This window comes from Typopeltis vanoorti, chromosome 15, assembly GCF_054136105.1.
Source record: "Typopeltis vanoorti isolate ZY-2024b chromosome 15, IOZ_Tvanoo_1.0, whole genome shotgun sequence".
Classification (NCBI taxonomy): Eukaryota; Metazoa; Arthropoda; class Arachnida; order Uropygi; family Thelyphonidae; genus Typopeltis; species Typopeltis vanoorti.
Genome location: NC_143563.1, coordinates 12,585,934 through 12,607,610, shown reverse-complemented (window position 1 = coordinate 12,607,610; position 21,677 = coordinate 12,585,934). Strand labels below are relative to the sequence as shown.

The window sequence follows — 21,677 nt, the reverse complement described above, 5'->3', positions numbered from 1 at the left end:
ACTACCTGGAAAATATACCTTGTGCATCCTCTCATCCAGCACACCTTTAATAATGGAGTCGCCATACAATGCTACTTGCTCGTCTTTCGTTAACTCTTTCATACCTAATTGATTTGTTTAATCGTTTTCACTTGAATTTTCTTAATTTCACTCTGCATCCATTTCATCTCTTTCCTCATCCAACCCAATTCAACTTTCGAATCTCGTGTCACATTCTCTCTATCATACAATCTTTCTAATTTTCGAACTCTCGGCTGCCACTTCACACTTTTATTCTCATTCATCATTTCGATACTTTCGGTTCATGCGTCCAACTTTCGCTCTCATTCATTCTTTCCATTTTTCTCACTGTTGTCAAGCTATTTCCGGTTTCTTTCGTTCTCTCAATTTTGTTTCCTTCTGCCACATTTGCCTCACTTTCATTCTTTTTACCATCCATTACAGTTTTCAACTCGCTCATTTTCTTTTTCAATGCTTTCTTAACAATTTCTGACCTTTCTTTCACACCATGCTTCTCTTTCGAACAAGCACTCATTCTTCCTGCAACATTCTCGCTACTAACACTTTCTGTCATCAAATTCATATTATCATCAAATCTTCGTTTAGCTCACACTTTGCACATACCCTTCTTCCATCAGCCCTAAATGTCCACAAACCATCAATGTAATCAAAAGAATACATGTGGTACACCTCACACTTCATGAAACAACTGAAGTGTAAGTTAAAGTCATGTATTGACAAAGCCTCTGCCATCTTTCCTCTGCTGGTTACTACTCTAAGGGCCAAAAACAACGAATTTGTAATCAAGTTTAAGCAAAATATCCCACACACTAATAATACTAGTAGCGCACAACTTTTATAGCAGCTCTTACTCAAACAATCAATCAATCAATCAATCAATCAAGAATAACTTATCTGAATCCAGAGCACTTCTTACACACCGCCACTTGGTCTTGACCTGGTAGGTGGCTAATTGTGTAGAATTTTCAGTTAAGAAGAAGTATGTGTAGAATTATGAGGACTGGACTCATACAGGGCTGGTATGTATGACAAGCTTAGGATTGCTTGGATATTAGTTCCACAGCATGAGAATCTGCAAGGGCTGAATGTTGATAGTGTATGGGAGGTGGTGAAGGAGGAGTGTTTGAGAGAAGTAATTGCAGACCACATACCTACAGTTAAGAGAGTAAATCAAGTGACAGTTAAATGGATGACTATCATCATTAAGCTTGAGTTACAAAAAAATAAATAAAAATAAATAAATTGTGGAAGAAATTCAAGAAGAAAGGTGATCAGCAGGCACGTGAGCAGTACAAAGCACAGGCCAGATGGGTAACCAGTGTGGAAAGAAAGGCAAAAGTATGAAAGGAAATTAGCAGTGTAGGGGAAACATAATTCCAAACAGTTCTTTTGATATCCTGCAAGTAAAAAGAAGAATGTTTATGGCAGAATGATTTTAATGAATGGTTATGGTAGGGAGGTGCTTGAATCAGTCGAAATAGTAGAGTTAAAGTGAATACTTTGCAAGAGTATATCATCCAGGTGGAGATATCCAATAATGAGAGAGACAAAGCCATATGGGAACTGAGATAAATGAAATGTAGGTGCATAGCATATTTCAAAACCTTGATGTGAATAGAGCTATAGGATTAGATGGTATACCAGCTCAAGTTTTACATAAACGTGCTAGGAAATTGTCATTGCCTTTGACTGCATTATTTAATCTAAGTCTCAGCTCTGGGTCAGTCCCAAGGGGATGGAAAGAAGGGAAAATAATTCCATTGCATAAAGGACACTCCAAGATTGATGTAGCAAATTACCAACCGATCAGTATATCAGGAGTTGCTTCAAGGTTCTGGAAAAGTCGGTCAAGAGAAAATACAGGAATGGATAGATAGAAATGGGATACTGAATGGGGGGGGGAAACATGGTTTTGTGAAGGGTAGGTCATTCCCCAGTAACTGGCTCATGTTTTATAATACACTGACAGCTGAGTTGGATAAAGGTAATGAGTTTACAGTGATACTGCTGGACTTTGCAAAAACCTTTGATAGGACACCACATGAAATTCTAATCAATAAATACAGCACATGGATTTGTACATTAATGTACATTAATGATATAGGAAGGAATTTGAGAGGAACTGTTCAGTTGTTTACTGATGATGCAAAATTAGGTAGAGAGCAGTGGTTAATACAGATAATGTTAAAATTTTGCAGGATGGTGTGGATAGACTGGCAGTCTGGGCAAAGTAGAATGGATATCAGTTCAATGTGGCAAAGTGTAAGTTTATCCATTTTTGAGTGAAAAGATTGCCAGCTGTATATCACTTTGATGAAACTGTACTCCAGGAAATTGACAAAGCCAGAGATTTGGGAGTGTTAGTGGATAGTGAGTTAAAATTTAGAGGACACATAGCAAAAGTGGCTAAAGCAACTCATCAGATTACTTGGTTCCAGAAGAATACTTTGATGAGCAGAGACAAGCAGGTTATTATTTCTCTTTATTGAGCCTTGATAAGACCCCATCTGGACTGCTGCATGCAGATCTAGTCAGGTTTCTTGGCAATGAGGAAGAGGTGGAGAGGAACCAGAGGCAAGTGACCAAGATGGTAGCCAGTCTATGAAATGAACCTTACAGGAACTGATTGACGATTTGTGCGTTATGTGATTGAGAAAGGGGTGATGTGATTGAGATATACACATTACTGAAGGGTTTTTACAAGATTAAATTTTTTAGAACAGGCTAGTAGTGGGAGAACTAGTAGCCATCCTTTGAAACTGAGCAATAGTGCAGTTAGCAAGGGTGTTAGAACTAGATTTTTTACTTGGAGAGTGGTGAAAGAGTGGAATAGTTTGCCCATCTGTTGTGGGTGCCATGACTGTGAATGAGTTCAAAGCAAAGTATGATAGATACCACACAAATATTGAATAGTACTTGGCATGATGGTTAGGGCCTCCCTCAATGAGTCTAAGGACTCCACAGAGTAGCCTGTAATAATAATAATAATAATAATAATAATAATAATAATAATAATAATAATAATAATAATTTTGTTGTGGAGCAGGAGTAGAGAGTAGTATTCTTTGTACCATAGTCTTAGAAATTTTTCCTTCAGTTTTTCTTCATTTCTCTTAAAGAGACCATCCTTTTCTTGAGCATACATATAATACCTAGTTTATGTGATATATGGTGTAAAGAGGATGAATGTGGAAAACAAGCTGTATGAGTGGGCTTATGGTATATGCTAAGAGAGAGAGAGAAGATTCCCTCAGCTTTTTTTGAAAGTAATTAAAACATCTAGGAAAGGTAGTTTTCCTTCATTTTCAAGTTCCAAAGTGAATTCTATTTTATGGTGGAAGGAAATGATAAAGGAAAGAAAATCGTGCACCTCAGCAACATTGTATTTCCAAATGATAAAGCCATCATCTACATATCTCCAACATATTAAAAGCTTTTTGTTTGTAGATGTGAGGAAATGTTTTTGGAAATTGTCCATTAATATGTCAGCGCATGCAAGAAACAGAGGACCATTGCATGGCCAGATAGCTGCTTGTAAATTTTCCAATTCCATCTGAAATAATTGGAGTGGAGACGATGCCTAAAACGTTGAGATGTAACAGGAAGGAACAGATTGTCTATAAGTTCCAAAACTCCAATGGAACATTTGTGAACCAAGATACAATATCCAGACTGGCTAAAATATCTGATGGCATGATGAAAATTTCCGATAGGTGTGACAACAAAGTTGGAATCTTTCTTTAAAATGCTAGCTTCCACTGTTGTCAAGTTATGATTTGAGATGTTTGCTAACACTTTTTCATTGGCCAGAGTAACTTTTGGAATGAACTTTTTTTTTTGTAAAGAGCGTTATATTTTTGATTTGTCTGTTTTTCGAGGATAAAATAGTGCTGTTGTAAGAAGAGCTGATTGTGTTATCTGAAAAAGACCATAGATCAACGTCTATGCAGTTAAAAAAAATACAGTGTAATTGAAAGTACAAATAATCAACTTGGTTAAGCATAATAATAATAAATGAATATGTAAATTTTTAACCAGTAAAATCAAATTATAATTTGGATTGCATCCTATCTCATAAGAGAGCAAACAACATATTTTGATAGATCACTTCAGATCTTGTAGAATGGAAACGCTCTTTGAAATATAAAACTTGAGGATTATGTTACTGTCCATACATCTCTTCAGGAATGTAAGTTGGTGTAATAGTCTAGCCTTGTTGCACTTTAACTGTTCTAGCTGATATACATTTTTCTTTACTTATTTCCAACCATCTCCAAATATTTCCAACTATCGTGCACACATTGTTGAATGATAGCTAACCCATGCTAGCATCCATGCTCCATGTGTTTTTTCTTTTTAGCTTATAGTGTAACAGTTTGTACGTGTTTCTGCATTTTAGTAATGTTATGATTCATGCTAGCCTTTTATTGTAATTTTTGTTCATTCTAATCCTAACCCAGAAGAAGCCACAGGTAGTTAAATTAGTCGGTTTCATTTATTTATATTAATACGACCAAATAAATTCCTTGTATTCGTATTCCTTCTTATAATTTGATTTTACTGGTCAAAAATCTACATATTCATTTATTATTATCATTTGAAATTATTTTACCAATAACAATGGGCTTATAATGGACTTATTATTTTTAATGGGGAAAAATGATAAGGATAAAGAATTATCTACATGCTCTCCATCAAAATTGTAACTATCTCACCGTATTTGTTTAATGATCTGCATTTGAATGATTTTAAAGTTATATGTTTGGACAAACTGTTATTCCATTGTACAATCCTGAAACCATCTTTGTTATCCACCTCTGTACCCTTTCCACAGTTAATTTATCCCCTTCAAATCCTGGGGACAAAATTTCAGAACAACAGTCTAAGTGTGGTCTGATCAGGATCTTATACAATGGAATGATAACTCCTTTACCTCTGCAGGTCAGCATCCTTCTCATTATTGCAGCAATCCTGTGTGTTACCTTCACCACCTTTGCAATATGTCCCCTAAATTTCAGGTTTCTATCAATCATCAACCCTAGATCTCTTGTCTCCCCTACTTTCTCCAGTACAGCTCCTCCAATCGAGTAGTATGCAGCCTCCCACTGATGTATCCCAAACTTCAAGACTTTACATTTTGCTGCATTAAACTTAAACCACCATTCATTTTCCCATCTGTCTAGTTCATTCAAATTCTCTTACAGGGCTGCAACATCTGCACTATTACTGATAACCCTTCCCAGCTTCACATCATGTGCAAACAACTGAATATCCTCTTGCAATTCACTGACAATGTCATTGATATAATGGTTGAACAATACAGGTCCTACTACTGAGCATTATGGAATAACTGAGCATTATGCAATATCAAGGAAGCAGGAGCAACCTCCTGCTTCCTTGATATTGCCCCACCATATGCAACTCTCTGATACCTATCAGACAACCAATCCTGAATCCAGTTGACTAACCCAACATCTAAACTCATGTGCTGCAACTTAAATATCAGCTTATCATGTGGCACCCTGTCAAATTCCTTTGCAAAATCCAAAAAAAATGGCAGTATATGCCTTTTCTTCATCGACTGCTGTCACTTTATTATAAAAGGCAATCACATTACTAAAGCAAGCTTTTGTTTTGTTGCAAAAATGATTAAGCAATGCCAAATGCAATTGCTTCACAGGTTTCAGATCTGGCTGGGTTGATAAGTACATAATTGATGGCGGATTCAGCTGCAGTTGCAAGTGGAATATTGCCAAGTCCTCTGCCATTTAAGAACTCTATTATAAGCAATATCATAAGGGACTTTGTGGCATGCAGTACTTGCGACATGTATGTGTCTCAGGAATTGGATATGTGGCTTGTGAAAGAGAGCGGAGAGCGTATGTGCACAAAATGCAGGCAGTAGGAGGAAATAAGTGCATTAGAAATATCAATATCAACCTTGTTGCTCCAGGAATGGGGAATGAATGTAGAAAGACAAGTAGTGTGATAGGAGAGAATGAAAAAAATATATATATATGAATGAGAAAATAATAGTTGATAGTGAGGAAGGCATGAGTGACTGTGAAAGTTTAGGAGATGGTTTTGTTTGGGAGATTGAATATAGATGAAGAGTGACTGACCTGCACAGGGAGATAGATGAGCTGAAAGAGGAGGTAGAATGTCTTGTGAATGAGAGCAGAAGTATGAAAGATAAGATTAAGAGAATGGAAGAGATAAATGCAAGCCGAATCAGAGTAGGGGAGAGAAAGAATTTTGGGAGTGTTAGAAGAGGAGAGAAAGGAAACAGTAAAAGAGAGGGAATGAGTGAGAGGTATAGGGGTGCTAGAAGAGGAGAGAATGGAAACAGCAGAAGAGAGGGAATGAGAGAGAAGTATGGGAATGCTAGAAGACGAGAGGATGGAAACAGTAGGAGAGATGGAATGAGAGAGAGATATGGAAGTGCTAGAAGAGGAGAGAATGGAAACAGTAGGAGAGAGATATATGGGAGTCCTAAAAGAGGAGAGAATGGAAACAGCAGGAGAGAGAGAGAGAGAGGTATGGGAATGCTAGAAGAGAGAATAGCAGTAGAAGAGAGGGAATGAGAGAGACCTATGGGAATGAAAGAAGAGGAGTGAATGGAAACAATAGGAGAGAGGGAATGGTAAGAGGTATAATGTATGGCGACTCAATGATCCGTGGTGTTCAAGATAGGCTGTGTGAGGAGTGTTTGCCAGATGGGGTTCCAATAGAAAGGGTGGCTATGGCTATTAAGAGAGGTGAAAAGATGGATGAGATGATTCTGATGGTACGAACAAATGACTTGAGTGGTAATGTAAGTCGGGCAGTGAGAGATATGAGATTTTTGCTTGAGGCTGTACGGAAGAAGATAGAGAGAGGAAAAATAGTATGCGTGTTGCCTAGGTATGATAATGACGACCTGAGCAGAAAAGCAGCAATATTGAATGACATAATAGCTAGAATGTGTGACAAAAGAGGACTGGTATATGTGGATGCTTTGAGTGCATTTGAGGAAAGAGAGGAATTGTATGCGAGAAACCGCTTACATTTGAATGAGGAAGGACGTAGGCATCTGGAGAGATTGCTGTTCTGAACGAGTCAGTGTGTCCTAGAGAGGATGATAGCAGGGGTGGCCTCTTGTGGGAATGGATACTTGGGAAAAGGGAGTCGGTGTCAGGTAACACTGAGCCCAGTGGAGAATAGAAGGGATAATGCTCGGTATAGAAACAATGGCATATATATGCTTTATATTAATGACAGGAGTATCCGGAATAAGGGAGAGGAATTGGTGGCGCAGATAGCATCAGCCTGGCCAAAAATTATTGGGATCACTGAGACGAGGTTGAAAGAAGAGGATATAATAACAGGAATAGAAGTCGCTGGGTATAGCATTTTTCGGCAGGATAGGAAGGGAAAGTGTGGTGGTGGGGTACTGCTTATGATAAGTGACGACTTATGTCCTCTAAGAGTGGAGGCTTTGGAAGGAAGTGAGACAAATGATTTTGAGAGCATATGGTGTGAGGTAGAGGTGGGCAAGACAGGATATTCAGTGGGGTGTTGCTACAGACCCAGGAGCATAGAGGATAGGGACCAGGAGATGTTTAGACAGTTAAGTTTGGCAAGTGCAAGAAGAATGATTGTTATGGGAGATTTTAACTACAGTATAAATTGGAGAGAGGAAGATGCATGTAGCAATAGGGGAATTGAATTTCTAGAATTCTTGAAGGATATGAGAAACTGGAATATGAGAGGAGATTGGCCCTAAGATCCAAAGACAATCCTAGGGAATTTTTTAGCTATGTGGCCAGTAAGAGGAGAAATGACTATGGAAGAATGATACTGTGGGATAAAAATGGGAATAGAGTGACTGATGCAGAGGACATAGTGGAATTGTTCAATGAACACTTTATTGGAGTATTTCATCCTAGAGAAGTCACTTTTAATGCTAGAGGGATAGGGCAGGTTCGAGGTTTAGAGGTACAGGAGGAGAGTGTGTTTCAGATACTGAGTACTCTGGATGTCAATAAAGCTTTGGGACTGGATGGTATTTTACCACGAGTTTTGAGAGAATGTGCTAGGGAACTGTGCCTTTAACCTGGCTTTTCAATAAAAGCTGGCTGCAGGAAAGGTGCCCTGGGAAGGCAAGGAAGGTAAGATAGTGCCATTGCATAAGGGTGGTAACAGACTGGAAGTGTCTAATTATAGGCCAGTTTATGTGTCATCACTAGTTGTTAAGATCTTGGAGAAAGTAGTGAGGGAGCGTATACAGCATTGGGCAGATGAGGGTAATGTTATCTGTGAGAGTCAACATTGATTTGTGAAGGGGCGCTCTTGTTTTAGCAATATTCTAGCCTTTTATAATAAAGTTACAAGAACGTTAGATGAGGGAAAGGCATATACCGCACTTTTCTTAGACTTAGCGAAGTCATTTGACAGGGTGCCATATGATAAGCTGATATTTAAGTTGCAGCACATGGTCTGGATGTCAGATTGGTCAAATGGATTCAGGATTGGCTGTCTGATAGGTATCAGAGAGTTGTGTATGGTGGAGGATGTTTAGAGGTACAGGAGGAGAGTGTGTTTCAGATACTGAGTACTCTGGATGTCAATAAAGCTTTGGGACTGGATGGTATTTCACCACGAGTTTTGAGAGAATGTGCTAGGGAACTGTGCCTTTAACCTGGCTTTTCAATAAAAGCTGGCTGCAGGAAAGGTGCCCTGGGAAGGCAAGGAAGGTAAGATAGTGCCATTGCATAAGGGTGGTAACAGACTGGAAGTGTCTAATTATAGGCCAGTTTATGTGTCATCACTAGTTGTTAAGATCTTGGAGAAAGTAGTGAGGGAGCGTATACAGCATTGAGCAGATGAGGGTAATGTTATCTGTGAGAGTCAACATTGATTTGCGCTCTTGTTTTAGCAATATTCTAGCCTTTTATAATAAAGTTACAAGAACGTTAGATGAGGGAAAGGCATATACCGCACTTTTCTTAGACTTAGCGAAGTCATTTGACAGGGTGCCATATGATAAGCTGATATTTAAGTTGCAGCACATGGTCTGGATGTCAGATTGGTCAAATGGATTCAGGATTGGCTGTCTGATAGGTATCAGAGAGTTGTGTATGGTGGAGCAGTTTCAAGGAGGCAGAGGGTTACAAGTGGGGTCCCACAGGGCTCAGTACTGGAACCTATATTGTTTAACCTTTATATCAATGACATTGCCAGTGGATTGCACAGGGATATTCAGTTGTTTGCAGATGATGCAAAGCTGGGAAGGATTATTAGTAATAGTGCAGATGTGGTAGCCCTGGAAGAGGATTTGAATAAGCAAGACAGATGGGCAAATGAATGGGGGTTTCGGTTTAATGCAGCAAAATGTAAGGTCTTGAGGTTTGGGAAACATTGATGGGATGCTGAATAATCTATGGGAGGAGTTATATTGCAGGAAGTAGAGAAGAAAGGCAAGAGATCTGGGGTTGATGATTGATAGAAACCTGAAATTTAGGGGACATATTGCAAAGGTGGTGAAGGTAACACAGAGGATTGCTGCAATAATGAGAACGACGCTGACCTGCAGAGGTAAAAGAGTTATCATTCCGTTGTATAAGACCCTGATCAGACCACACTTGGACTATCGTTCTCAGATTTGGTCCCCAGGATTTGAAGGGGATTAATTAACTGTGGAAAGGATACAAAGGTGGATCACAAAGATGGTTTCAGGACTGTCCAATGATAGTTATAAGGATTGGCTGAGGGAATGTGGACTGCCGAGTTTGGTAGATAGAAGAAGGAGAATTGATATGATTGAGACTTTTAAACTGTTGAGAGGTGGTTACAGGGTTGATATTGGGGAGTTCTTTCGCTTGGTTGAACAACAGGAGGGAGTGATAACAAGAGGCCATCCCTGGAAGTTACGAAAGGAAACTGTGAGCAAGAGGGTGAGGAGTGGTTTCTTTGCATGGAGGGTGGTTGAACCGTGGAATGCATTGCCTGATGGAGTGGTGAGAGTTAGAACGGTCAATGAGTTTAAGGAGTGTTATGACAGACTTTGTGTTTTTAAGGGGGGGACCTCCCCTCGATGAGTCTTGACAGACTTTATATTCTTAGGAAAGGACCTCCCACGATGAGTCTTTTGACTCCAAGGAGGCCTGAATAATAATAATAATAATAATAATAAATAAACCAGCTGATTTAAATTTTCCAGTCATTCAGCTAGCAGGCAAATAAATAGAACTCAAGCAGAATTGATTCTCTTGATAAGATTGTAGTGGAGCTGCACAATTTGAATACTTACAGGTGGTGGCTGCATGTGATAACTGAAAGACATCTCAAAAGCTTCCTCTGGAAAAAAAGAATAAAGGAAACATTAAACAGAAAACTTCACCTATTGCATTTAAATTTAATTATTAAAATTTAAATAACTCATTTATGTTATATCATAAATATTTGTTTAAATAGCTATGATAATCATATAAATGTCACACCCCGAACTTTTTTAGTAGAAAAAATATATAAATTATTTATATATTTTATATATTCATAATAGTGCTTCAAGAGTATAAACAACATAAAGAGATGAAAAAAATAATTTATTGAACTTACTAATATTTTGCTACTTTTCTACCCATCTTCATAGCACATACTCTAACAAGCACACAATATCATGTCTCAGAATAACTGTCTCCTAGAGACTTTGGCAAATTAATGCAACCATACTTGTTGAGATTGGAGGAATGCATTACAGCTGATGATAAAAATAATTTCTCGGACCTGTAGCAACTTCTATGTAATATCAATGTCTTCTTCCCTCTTATCCTATGTGAAGAAGTATCTAGAGCATGATCTGCCAATCCTGACATGCCATATAGATGATGTAAGCAGATGTAATTTTTGTGTTCTTCAAGGTGGATGTTAACTGATCCACTAATCTGTCCAAAGTAGGCTTAACTGCAGGCACAAGGAACTTGAAACACTTCAGGATGTGTAAGAAAGTGAAGATAGTAAATGAGAGGTTTAAAAGTGGCTCAGAGATCATGTTTACACAGAGCTTATTATTATTATTATTTATTATTATTACCCAAGACCCCATGGAGTCAAAGACTCAACTTATCCCTCAAAAACTCAAGAAACTCATTTTCTTTACTTCCAGTCGCTATCTCTTCATTCCAGTCTATATTGCCATAATTAAAATCACCCATAATGATCACCCTTTTCTTATTTGCTTGGCTTATTTGACTATACATTTCACTATCACCACCATCCACATTACCAGGTCTATAACAACATCCCACCAAGTATTTGATTCTATTCACCTCTATCTCACACCATACTGCCTCAAAGCCACAGGCCCTATTTCCCTCTTGCATCTCTACCTTGTATGGACATAACTCTTTCTCTATCATCAATAGCACTCCCCCTCCCTTTTTATCCCTTCTATCCTCACGAAACACATCATACCTTTCCATCTCTATTCCTGTCAGGATGTCGTCCTCATCTAACCATGTCTCACTTATTCCGACAATCTCTGGGTGCACAGACGCAATTAGTGCAACCATTTCATCCGCCTTGTTTCTTATGCTTCTAGCATTGGTATACAAACACAACAACTCATTTCTGGATCTACAGCTAGTTCCACTGATACCATTCACTCGATGTGCTCTCTCCATGCTGAACTGGGGCCATTTCTCTTTCTGCTTCTTCATTTTAGAACCCTTTGCAACAACATCTGTTTCCTCTTGATCCCTGGTCATCCCATTCATATGCTGTTTATATCGCTCTCCCAATGCCACCATCCACTCGGAACTCTTTGACCACTCTCTTTGAAAGTCCTTCAATCCAACTTTCCTAGCAGTGAGGTTATTTTCCTTGGCGATTTCAATGTGCACAATACCAACTGGCAATCCTCTCCAACTGAACAGATCAAGCAGGTAGAACAAATGCAAATTGTTCACATGTCCACCAAAATACCAGATAATTCCAAACACTCTAGACCTTGTCCTCAATAGAAATACCTTCAAATATACCGTCAAGGTGATATTATTTCCATTAGGTAATTCAGATGACAACTTTGTGCTTATCTCTTCCTCCACTAAGAAACACCCACATAGCCGTTCTCAATGAAAAGTAATCTGGCATTATAAGAATGTCAAATGGGATGAGCTCTGAGATTTCTATATTTCATTCACATGACTGGATTATTGCTTTCAGCTTTCTAATCCAAGCTTATGCAGTGAACGCATCAAGGAAGTAATCCTTTCCAGAATGGAATCACATATTTCCCATTCCAAGCTAAATAAATTCCCATCTCCTAATTAAGTCCTTGTTTTTCAGAAGATGTGCCAATGCTGTACAAATGAATAACCAAGCATACCCAACTAGCTGTCATCAAGAACTATGCCTTCTCTAACCACTTACATTTAAGCCTGAAATAGCTGTCAGCAAATCGTAAATGCATGGAAAATCGATTTCCAAAGAGCTAAAAGCAGAAACTTGCACCATGCCCAAATGGCAGCAATACATTTTGGTCTCTGCCCAAAAGTTGGCTACAACTTTCACCTAACACTGCTTCCACTGCTATTGCAACCAGATGGGTCTACTGCATCATCATCCACAAAGAAAATCAATCTCCTGGCATCATACTTTTCCCCCAATTGAGGAAAAGTATATGCAGGACTGTTGTTTTGAGTTGGTTTAAGTTGCATCAAACTATAGGCCTATCTGTGTGTCAGGTGTTGTGGTTAAGTTGTTGGAGAAGCTTGTGAGAACTAGGATCCAGAGTTGGGTCGACAACAATGGTATTATCTCTGATGGACAGCATGGATTTGCCAAAGGGAGGTCATGTTTTAGTAATCTACTTACTTATTACAATAAAGTGACTGCTTCCTTGGACAGAGGAGAAGGATACACAGTAATATACTTGGATTTCGCAAAGGCTTTTGATAGAGTACCTCATGATAAATTGATAGTCAAACTAGAGCAGATGGGGTTGAATTTTAGATTAGTGCATTGGATTGAAGACTGGCTATCTGATAGGTATCAACAAGTTGTGTATGGGGGAGCAATATCTAGGAAAAGGAAAGTCACTAGTGGAGTGCCTCAGGGTCTGTTTTGGGGCCATTACTGTTTAACTTGTATATTACTGATACAGGTGAAGATATGGATGGAGATGTTCAGTTGTTTGCAGATGATGCAAAGTTGGGATGAACCATGAAGAGTAGTGAAGATGTTGTGGCTTTATAAGACTTGAATAAATTGAATGATTGGGCATGGAAATGGAGAGTGAGTTCAACGTTGCAAAATGTAAGGTTTTAAAATTTCGAAAACAAAGATGGGATGCAGAATTTATGCTTGGTGAGGATATATTGTTGGAAGTGGAAGAAATAAGAGATTTGGGGGTGATAGTGGATAAGGATCTGAGATTTAGGGGACACATAGCCAATATTATGAAGACAACACAAAGGCTTCTGTGAATGATGCGAAGGACACTGACGTGTAGAAGTAGAGAGATTCTTGTTCCATTGAATAAGGTTTTGATTAGGGCACATGTGTGACTATTGTGCCCAGATTTGGTCACCTGGTTTTCAGAAGGATGAAGAGATGTTGGAAAGGGTCCAAACGTGAATTGATTAAGGTAGTTTTTGACCCTCTGGAATGTCGAGTATGAGGAAAGATTGAGAAGATGTAATGTGCAGAGTCTGGTGGACAGGAGGAAGAGGGGAGATATGATAGAGACCTACAAGTAGGTAAGGAGTTGTTATAGGATCAATGCTGGCGAAGTTCTACAGAAAATAGTGGGAGATCAGGGGAGAACCAGAGGTCATCCCTGGAAACTGTATAAAGAGGGTGTGAGTAGGGGAGTGAGAGGAAGGTTTTTTTTGTGCAGAGTTGTGAATGATTGGAATGCCTTGCCTGAGAGTGTGGTGTCTGCAATGTGTTCAAGGCATGGTATGATGAGCTGTGTGTGTGTGTGTGTGTGTGTGTGTGTGTGTGTGTGTGTGTGTGTGTGTGTGTGTGTGTGTGTGTGTGTGTGTGTGTGTGTGTGTGTGTGTGTGTGTGTGTGTGTGTGTGTGTGTGTGTGTGTGTGTGTGTGTGTGTGTGTGTGTGTGTGTGTGTGTGTGTGTGTGTGTGTGTGTGTGTGTGTGTGTGTGTGTGTGTGTGTGTGTGTGTGTGTGTGTGTGTGTGTGTGTGTGTGTGTGTGTGTGTGTGTGTGTGTGTGTGTGTGTGTGTGTGTGTGTGTGTGTGTGTGTGTGTGTGTGTGTGTGTGTGTGTGTGTGTGTGTGTGTGTGTGTGTGTGTGTGTGTGTGTGTGTGTGTGTGTGTGTGTGTGTGTGTGTGTGTGTGTGTGTGTGTGTGTGTGTGTGTGTGTGTGTGTGTGTGTGTGTGTGTGTGTGTGTGTGTGTGTGTGTGTGTGTGTGTGTGTGTGTGTGTGTGTGTGTGTGTGTGTGTGTGTGTGTGTGTGTGTGTGTGTGTGTGTGTGTGTGTGTGTGTGTGTGTGTGTGTGTGTGTGTGTGTGTGTGTGTGTGTGTGTGTGTGTGTGTGTGTGTGTGTGTGTGTGTGTGTGTGTGTGTGTGTGTGTGTGTGTGTGTGTGTGTGTGTGTGTGTGTGTGTGTGTGTGTGTGTGTGTGTGTGTGTGTGTGTGTGTGTGTGTGTGTGTGTGTGTGTGTGTGTGTGTGTGTGTGTGTGTGTGTGTGTGTGTGTGTGTGTGTGTGTGTGTGTGTGTGTGTGTGTGTGTGTGTGTGTGTGTGTGTGTGTGTGTGTGTGTGTGTGTGTGTGTGTGTGTGTGTGTGTGTGTGTGTGTGTGTGTGTGTGTGTGTGTGTGTGTGTGTGTGTGTGTGTGTGTGTGTGTGTGTGTGTGTGTGTGTGTGTGTGTGTGTGTGTGTGTGTGTGTGTGTGTGTGTGTGTGTGTGTGTGTGTGTGTGTGTGTGTGTGTGTGTGTGTGTGTGTGTGTGTGTGTGTGTGTGTGTGTGTGTGTGTGTGTGTGTGTGTGTGTGTGTGTGTGTGTGTGTGTGTGTGTGTGTGTGTGTGTGTGTGTGTGTGTGTGTGTGTGTGCGCGTGTGTGTGTGTGATAAAAGGACCTCCCAGATGAGTCTTTGACTCCATGAGGTGTTGGGGTAATAATAATAATAATAATAATACGGTATTTTTATCACAAAGATGTTTTATTAATGCTTATATTTTACTGATTATGAACTCAGCGTCATCAGAGCACAACACTCTTGTATACGCGACAGTGTATACAAGTGTTTTTTTTTCCATTAGAGGGCGCCAAAAATAGGACTTTTAATCTTTTGTCTTTTGCAATTTATATTGTTTCACTCACTCACTGTCGCGTATACAAGTGTGTTGTGCTCTGTTGATGCTGAGTTGAAAAGCGAAATATAAGTGTTAATAAAACATCTTTGTGATAAAAGTGTGTGAGGTGTTGTTAATACCATGAAAAATAAGTCATGAATAATCATCAACACTTAAGCTTATCTGTTAGATTGATGATTCTGCATAGAGAAGATACTGTATACAAAGCGCGACGGTTCGGTAAGTTGAAACTGAAATTGTCCAGAAAATTGAACAGGTTAGCCTTCCTTAAATGATGCCGCGACAACGATATCATTCTATCTTTTCTGAAATTCAAAGAAAAGTTACAATCGGCAAAGGCACATCATATTTATCGACGGACGAGTTTAGCGCTTCTTCAAGAACAAATCGCCGCTCCTCGCATAGAGCTTAGTAAGCTAAACAGCTCTACAACAAGAACTAATCAACGTGTTAAATCCTGAAATATGGACTGTCCTACAGCACATCTCTAAAGTTGCAGCGAAAAAAGAATTCACAAAAGTAAAAAGCAAACACCTAAAGAAATATGAACTCCTACAAGAGCGCCAACATACGAAGTCCCGACCGCAACTTCGACGAGACCACGTGGTCGTAAACCTGTCGTCGGAAACACTCACTGAAGAAGCCAAGAACGCTCTCAGTCTAGGACATAACTTTGCCGTCACGCCCAAACAAATTACTAAACTAGAAATTATGATTAAAGTAGAACGGGGTATCCATGATCTTCCACCAGCAATGGCCAATAACGTGCGACTAGATATAGCAAGTATTCTAAACAAGGCTAAGCCTCCAAAAAGCAATATGTCATGTAAGCAAATAACTGCCCTAAAAAGTTATATAATAATAAAAATATTATTATTACAAAAGCCAATAAAGGAAATGCAACAGTTATCATGAATCAAGAAGAGTATAACAGAAAAATGCAAGATCTCATATGTTACAGTTCCACATATCAAATTATACATCGAGACCCTACGATGTCACAAAAGAAAAAAGTCCGAAAATTACTGAAAAAAGTGACATCGTGGCCCAAAGAAATCATCAGGAAAATAAAACTAATTCATGTTAAACCACCCCGTATTTATGGATTACAAAAAATTAACAAAACTAATATCCCCCTATGCCTCATAGTCAATAGCATAGATAGTCCCACGTATAAACTCGCCAGGCATTTAGCCAAGTCGCTTGCCCCCCCTTACTGGCAAATCCTCTACTTTTGTAAAAAATTCAGTCCATTTCAAAACACTGGTTAAAAATCTAATCCTAAAAGATTCAGACATAATGGTTAGTTTCCATGTCACCTCCTTATTTACCAATGTACCCCTTATAGACACTCTTGATTTAATCAAGTCTAAATTTCCCCTATTTTTGAATTATTTCAATTTACCATGAATGCAGGTTACTTTACATGGGGAGGAAAATTCTACAAACAGATTAATGGTACTGCTATGGGTTCCCCCACCCCCTCTCTCTCCCCCCGTTAGCAAATTTTTACATGTAACACTTTAAAAACAAAGTACTTACCACAGCTACATACAAGCCACAAGTGTGGTTACGCTATGTAGATGATGTGTTTGCCATCTGGTCCCATGGACAAGACACTTTGGATGCTTTTGTCACCTACCTAAACAGCCAACAACCCAAAATTCATTTCACAGTAGAAAAAGAATCAAATAACTGTTTACCATTTCTTGACACATTAGTTACCTGCCTTTCAGATGGATCACTATCTTTTTCTATTTACAGAAAGCCTACACACACACAGGAAGATACCTACATAAACAATCACATCATCATCCAGTCCAACAGTACAGCATTTTAAAAACACTTACACACAGAGCCAGAGCCATTTGTTCTAACAATACAGCTCTGACCACTGAACTCCAATACCTGTGCCATACGTTCTTAGCCAATGGCTACAATCCCTACAAAATAGATAAAATACTACATAGGCCCATTACTCTGCCTCCTCCCTAATACACAAGAATACAACATGACCATTTCTATTCCCTATATCAGAGGTACATCGGAAAAGATAGCCAAAGTATTGTTGAAACATGGCCTTTGCACCACTTAACCTCATGTCAAGCTGGCAACTCTGATCCGCTTGCCTAAGGATAAACTTCACCCTTTAGCACACCCAGGAGTGTATGAAGTTCCTTGGCCTATTATGGGCAAACAGGAAGATCAGTGAACATCTACCTGGAAGAACATGAAAGATACATTCGCTACTATTACTATGGCAAGTCGGGACTGGCAGACCACGCTTTGGCCACTCCTTCACACAGGATTAGATGGAGGAAAACGAATGTGCTATTTAGGAGTCGTTATAGATCTGAAAGATTATTTTTCGAGTCAGCAATGGCTTTGAAGAATTCTCCCAACCTTAACAAATATGGTTGCATTAATTTGCCAAAAATATGAAAGACAGTTATCCTAAGAAAAACTCCTGGATATTATTATTATTATTATTTTGGGATAGCTGCTTTTTTTTTCTTTTTTTTTTCCCCATTAGAGGGCACCAAAAATAGGACTTTAGATCTTTTGTCTTTTGCAATTTGTATTGTTTCACTCACTCACTGTCGCGTATACAAGTGTGTTGTGCTCTCTGATGATGCTGAGTTGAAAATCAGCGAAATATAAGCGTTAATAAAACATCTTTGGGATAAAAGTGTGTGAGGTGTTGTTAATACCATGAAAAATAAGTCATGAATAACCATCAACACCTAAGCTTATCTGTTAGAATAATAATAATAATAATAATAAGTGTGCTGTGTTGAGCTTTTTTTAAAAAATATTCCATACTTCTGTATGGAATATTTTATCTGGGAGAATTTCAGTCTCATCTAGCTATTTGTATATTTTCCCTTCCCATAAGAATACATGAATACCTGAGTATATGGTAAATTTGAATAATTCAATTAAGTCTAGAGGGGGGGGATGATTTAATAAGGTCAGTGGGTCTTTATGAAAAGTAGATTAGAAGAGTGAAGTATTTCAAAACTGACTATGATGTCAGAATCTGTCAAGGTTAGAGTTTTTATTAATGTTTTAAAGTGCAGAAAATTTTTGATAGATGTGGGGCTTTGGAGGGAGGGAGTTTGTAGGTGGGCTGTTTATGTTGTCTACTATTGGACTGGGGGGGGGGGGGGGTAGGAGAAGCATTAGATTTGTGAATTTTGGGGATCCTATTTATCCTCGGTGAATTGATATAATAAAGTTTAAAAATAATGTGGGATTTAATATCCTCTTAAATTTAAATAATAAGGTTTAAGTTTTTCTGGTTTAGGTTTCTCTGTGGGCCAATATGTAACTTTTTAAAATAATTTATACATTATTTCCTTTTCAGATTTTATAGGAACAAAATCTATAATCTGATAAGCAGAGGAGACCTTAAGGAAATTAAATTAAAGATGCCAAGAAATTATTTTCTTGGCATCTTTAATTTAATTTGTAAGCAAACAAACTAAGCTACTTGTATACAGAAGCTGATGACCTCCCATTAATTATTTTAGTAGGCAATTATGGGAAGAGTCCCATAATGCAAAGCACGCATCCTTTTTTTTGTGTGCATAATGCTGAACACTAACCAAAAAAAAGGACTACTAACCAAACTGGCTTAATGGCCAGTGAGGGATCATGCGATCCCTCAGATCACCCAACAGTGAGTGACCCAAAGGATCATTTAACTCATTGCTCAACAGTTGCATGCCCATCCCAACCACTGAGCAAAGTCACTCATATCCCAGAGAATAGCATCCACTACAGTGGCCCTACTTCTGTGGAAACCACTTCAGCGAATTTCAGACTTCAGCACAAAAAGTACATCAGTGGGAGCCAGATTCAAAAGGGATACAAAGGTTGAGGTACTGCAGAAGCATATATTTTTCATATACAAGTAGTGATCTTATTAGGAAAATATCCTGGATCAGAGCTAGTTGTTGAAAGTTCACTTTTATATAAATTTAAATTAAAAATACCAAGAAATTATTTACTCGGTTTATCCTTTATCCAAGTGTGAGCAAACAAAGTTTGTGATTGAAGAATCTTCATGATTAAGCTGTGCTGAGCTGCAAATTTTTTTTCAGATGGTGGTTATTAACCTTTTCAAATTGTTCCTCCTTTATTATCTTTTTCCATTTACAGAAAACTTACTTATACAGGATGGTAATTATATAAGCAATCACACCACCACCCTTCCCAAGAATATGGCATCCTCAAAACACTGACTCACTATGTAGCTGTTCAAATGACACAGCCCTTGAAACTGAGCTCAGATAACTTTGCAACACCTTTTTAGTAAATGGCTACAACCCCTATAAAATAGATAAAATATTTCATGGAACCCTTCTAGCAACCAACACAAAGATCACACCAAAATTATAACCATCCCATACATTAAGGATACATTAAAAGAATAGACAAAGTTCTCTGCAACCGGTATTATTAGTGTGGGGGATTTTTTTTGCCTGAACTAAATTACGAAATCGTTATTATTAGACCTAGTAACCTGCAGAGAGAAAAAAAAAATGGCAGCGGCATTGTCATTCCATGATTTTAATTTAGATTTCAGTCGTTTCGTTAAGTGTGAGGTCTGTTATATGTATTCCTTCAATTACATAAATGATTTATGGATGTTTAGTGCGGATGGAAGAAGGGTGTGTGCAAAGTGTGACCTGAATGAGGAGCTGATGAATGCAAATAAGAAATTGATGACAGAAAGTGTTAGTACCGATTGTGTCGCGAGTGCACGTTTGAAAGTGAAAGATGGTGAGAAAGAGAGGTGAAAAAATGTTAAAAAATCAGTAAAAAAGAAAAAGAGCGATTTGAAAACCATAACAGATGTTAAAAGGGATGAAAGTGAGGCGGAAAGAAATGAAATTGAGAGAACGAATGAAAGTAGAAATGGTGTGATACAGAAATTGCAAGTGAAAAAAATTGAAAGAATAAATGATAGCGCAAAACGAATGAATGATGGCGAAAGTTGGACGCTAGTTGGATCGAAAGTACTGAAATAAAGAAAGATGAATGACAGTAAAAGTGAGAAGAATGATAGCGAAAGTTGGATGCATGTTAGTCCGAAATTACGGAAACAAAAGATAAATGACAGTGAAAGTGAGAAGAATGATAGCGAAAGTTGGACGCATGTTAGTCCGAAAGTACGGAAACAAAGAAAGATAAATGACAGTGAAAGTGAGAAGAATGATAGTGAAAGTTGGACGTATGTTGGGCCGAAAGTACGGAAACAAAGGATGAATGAGAGGGAAAGTGAGAAGAGGGGGTCGAGAGTTAGAAAGTTAGAAAGATTTAATGATAGAGAGAATGTGTCGCGAGATTCGGAAGGTGAATTGGATTGGATGAGGCAAGAAATGAAATGGATGTGGAATGAAATTAAGAGAATTCAGATCAAAACTATTAAAATAAATCATGATGGCATGAAAGAGTTAACGAAAGATGAGCGAATGGCGTTGTATGGTGACTCCATTATTACAGGTGTGCTAGAGGATAAAATGCACGAGGTATGTTTTCCAGGTGGTAAAATGAGTAGAGTGATTGAGGCATTGAATATGAGGCGGGAGCAAGCAAAAGAGTTAACTGTATTAATTGGTACAAATGATTTGAGAGAGAACAAAGAGCATGTCAAAATGAGTGTCAGGAGACTGCTTGGAAAGATAAAAGAGAATAGTGTGACAGGAAGGGTAGTCAGTGTGTTGCCTAGGTATGATTGTGGTGAAATGAGGCGGAGAGCAAGGATTATGAATGATATTCTGGCTGAAATGTGTGAGGAGATGGGAGTACAGTTTGTTAATGTGTGTAATGAGTTTGAGGGACGAAGTGAGCTGTATGGGAGCGATGGACTGCATTTGAGTGGTTATGGTGTGAGTCGCTTGGAGAGACTGCTGCTGGAAGGTAGAGAAGTGAATAGAGAGAATGAATCAGATCGAGAGGGGAGTGATGTGGAAGAGCAGGAGAGTAAGACAGGAGAGATTGAAGAAGTGGAAATGAATGGGGAAGTGAGTGGTATGAGTATAGAAAATGAGAGAATGGGTGTGCAAGAGGAGCAGGGAAACGGGGAGGCTCAGGATGAACAGGGGTACACAGCGTGAGAAAGGTGGATGCTCCAAGAGGAGGTGAGAGCATGTGGGATCAAGAGGAAACAGATGGAATTGCAAAGGGTTCTAAAATGAAGAAGCAGAAAGGGAAATGGCCCCAGTCCAGCATGGAGAGATCACATCGAGTGAGTGGTATCAGTGGAACTAGCTGTAGATCCAGAAATGAGCTGTTGTGTTTGTATACAAATGCTAGAAGTATAAGAAACAAGGCAGATGA

The 21,677-nt window shown here is 38.9% G+C and overlaps 1 protein-coding gene across 1 annotated transcript in view; it reads right to left on the bottom strand.

Annotated features, from left to right (window-relative positions):
• Positions 1–21,677, bottom strand: part of LOC150098392 (cAMP and cAMP-inhibited cGMP 3',5'-cyclic phosphodiesterase 10A-like) — a 534,534-nt gene that overhangs the window by 464,598 nt on the left and 48,259 nt on the right. The window contains exon 3 of the mRNA XM_090405194.1: positions 10,313–10,359. Within this exon, the coding sequence (XP_090261320.1) occupies positions 10,313–10,359 (47 nt within the window). The remainder of the gene's footprint in view (positions 1–10,312; positions 10,360–21,677) is intronic.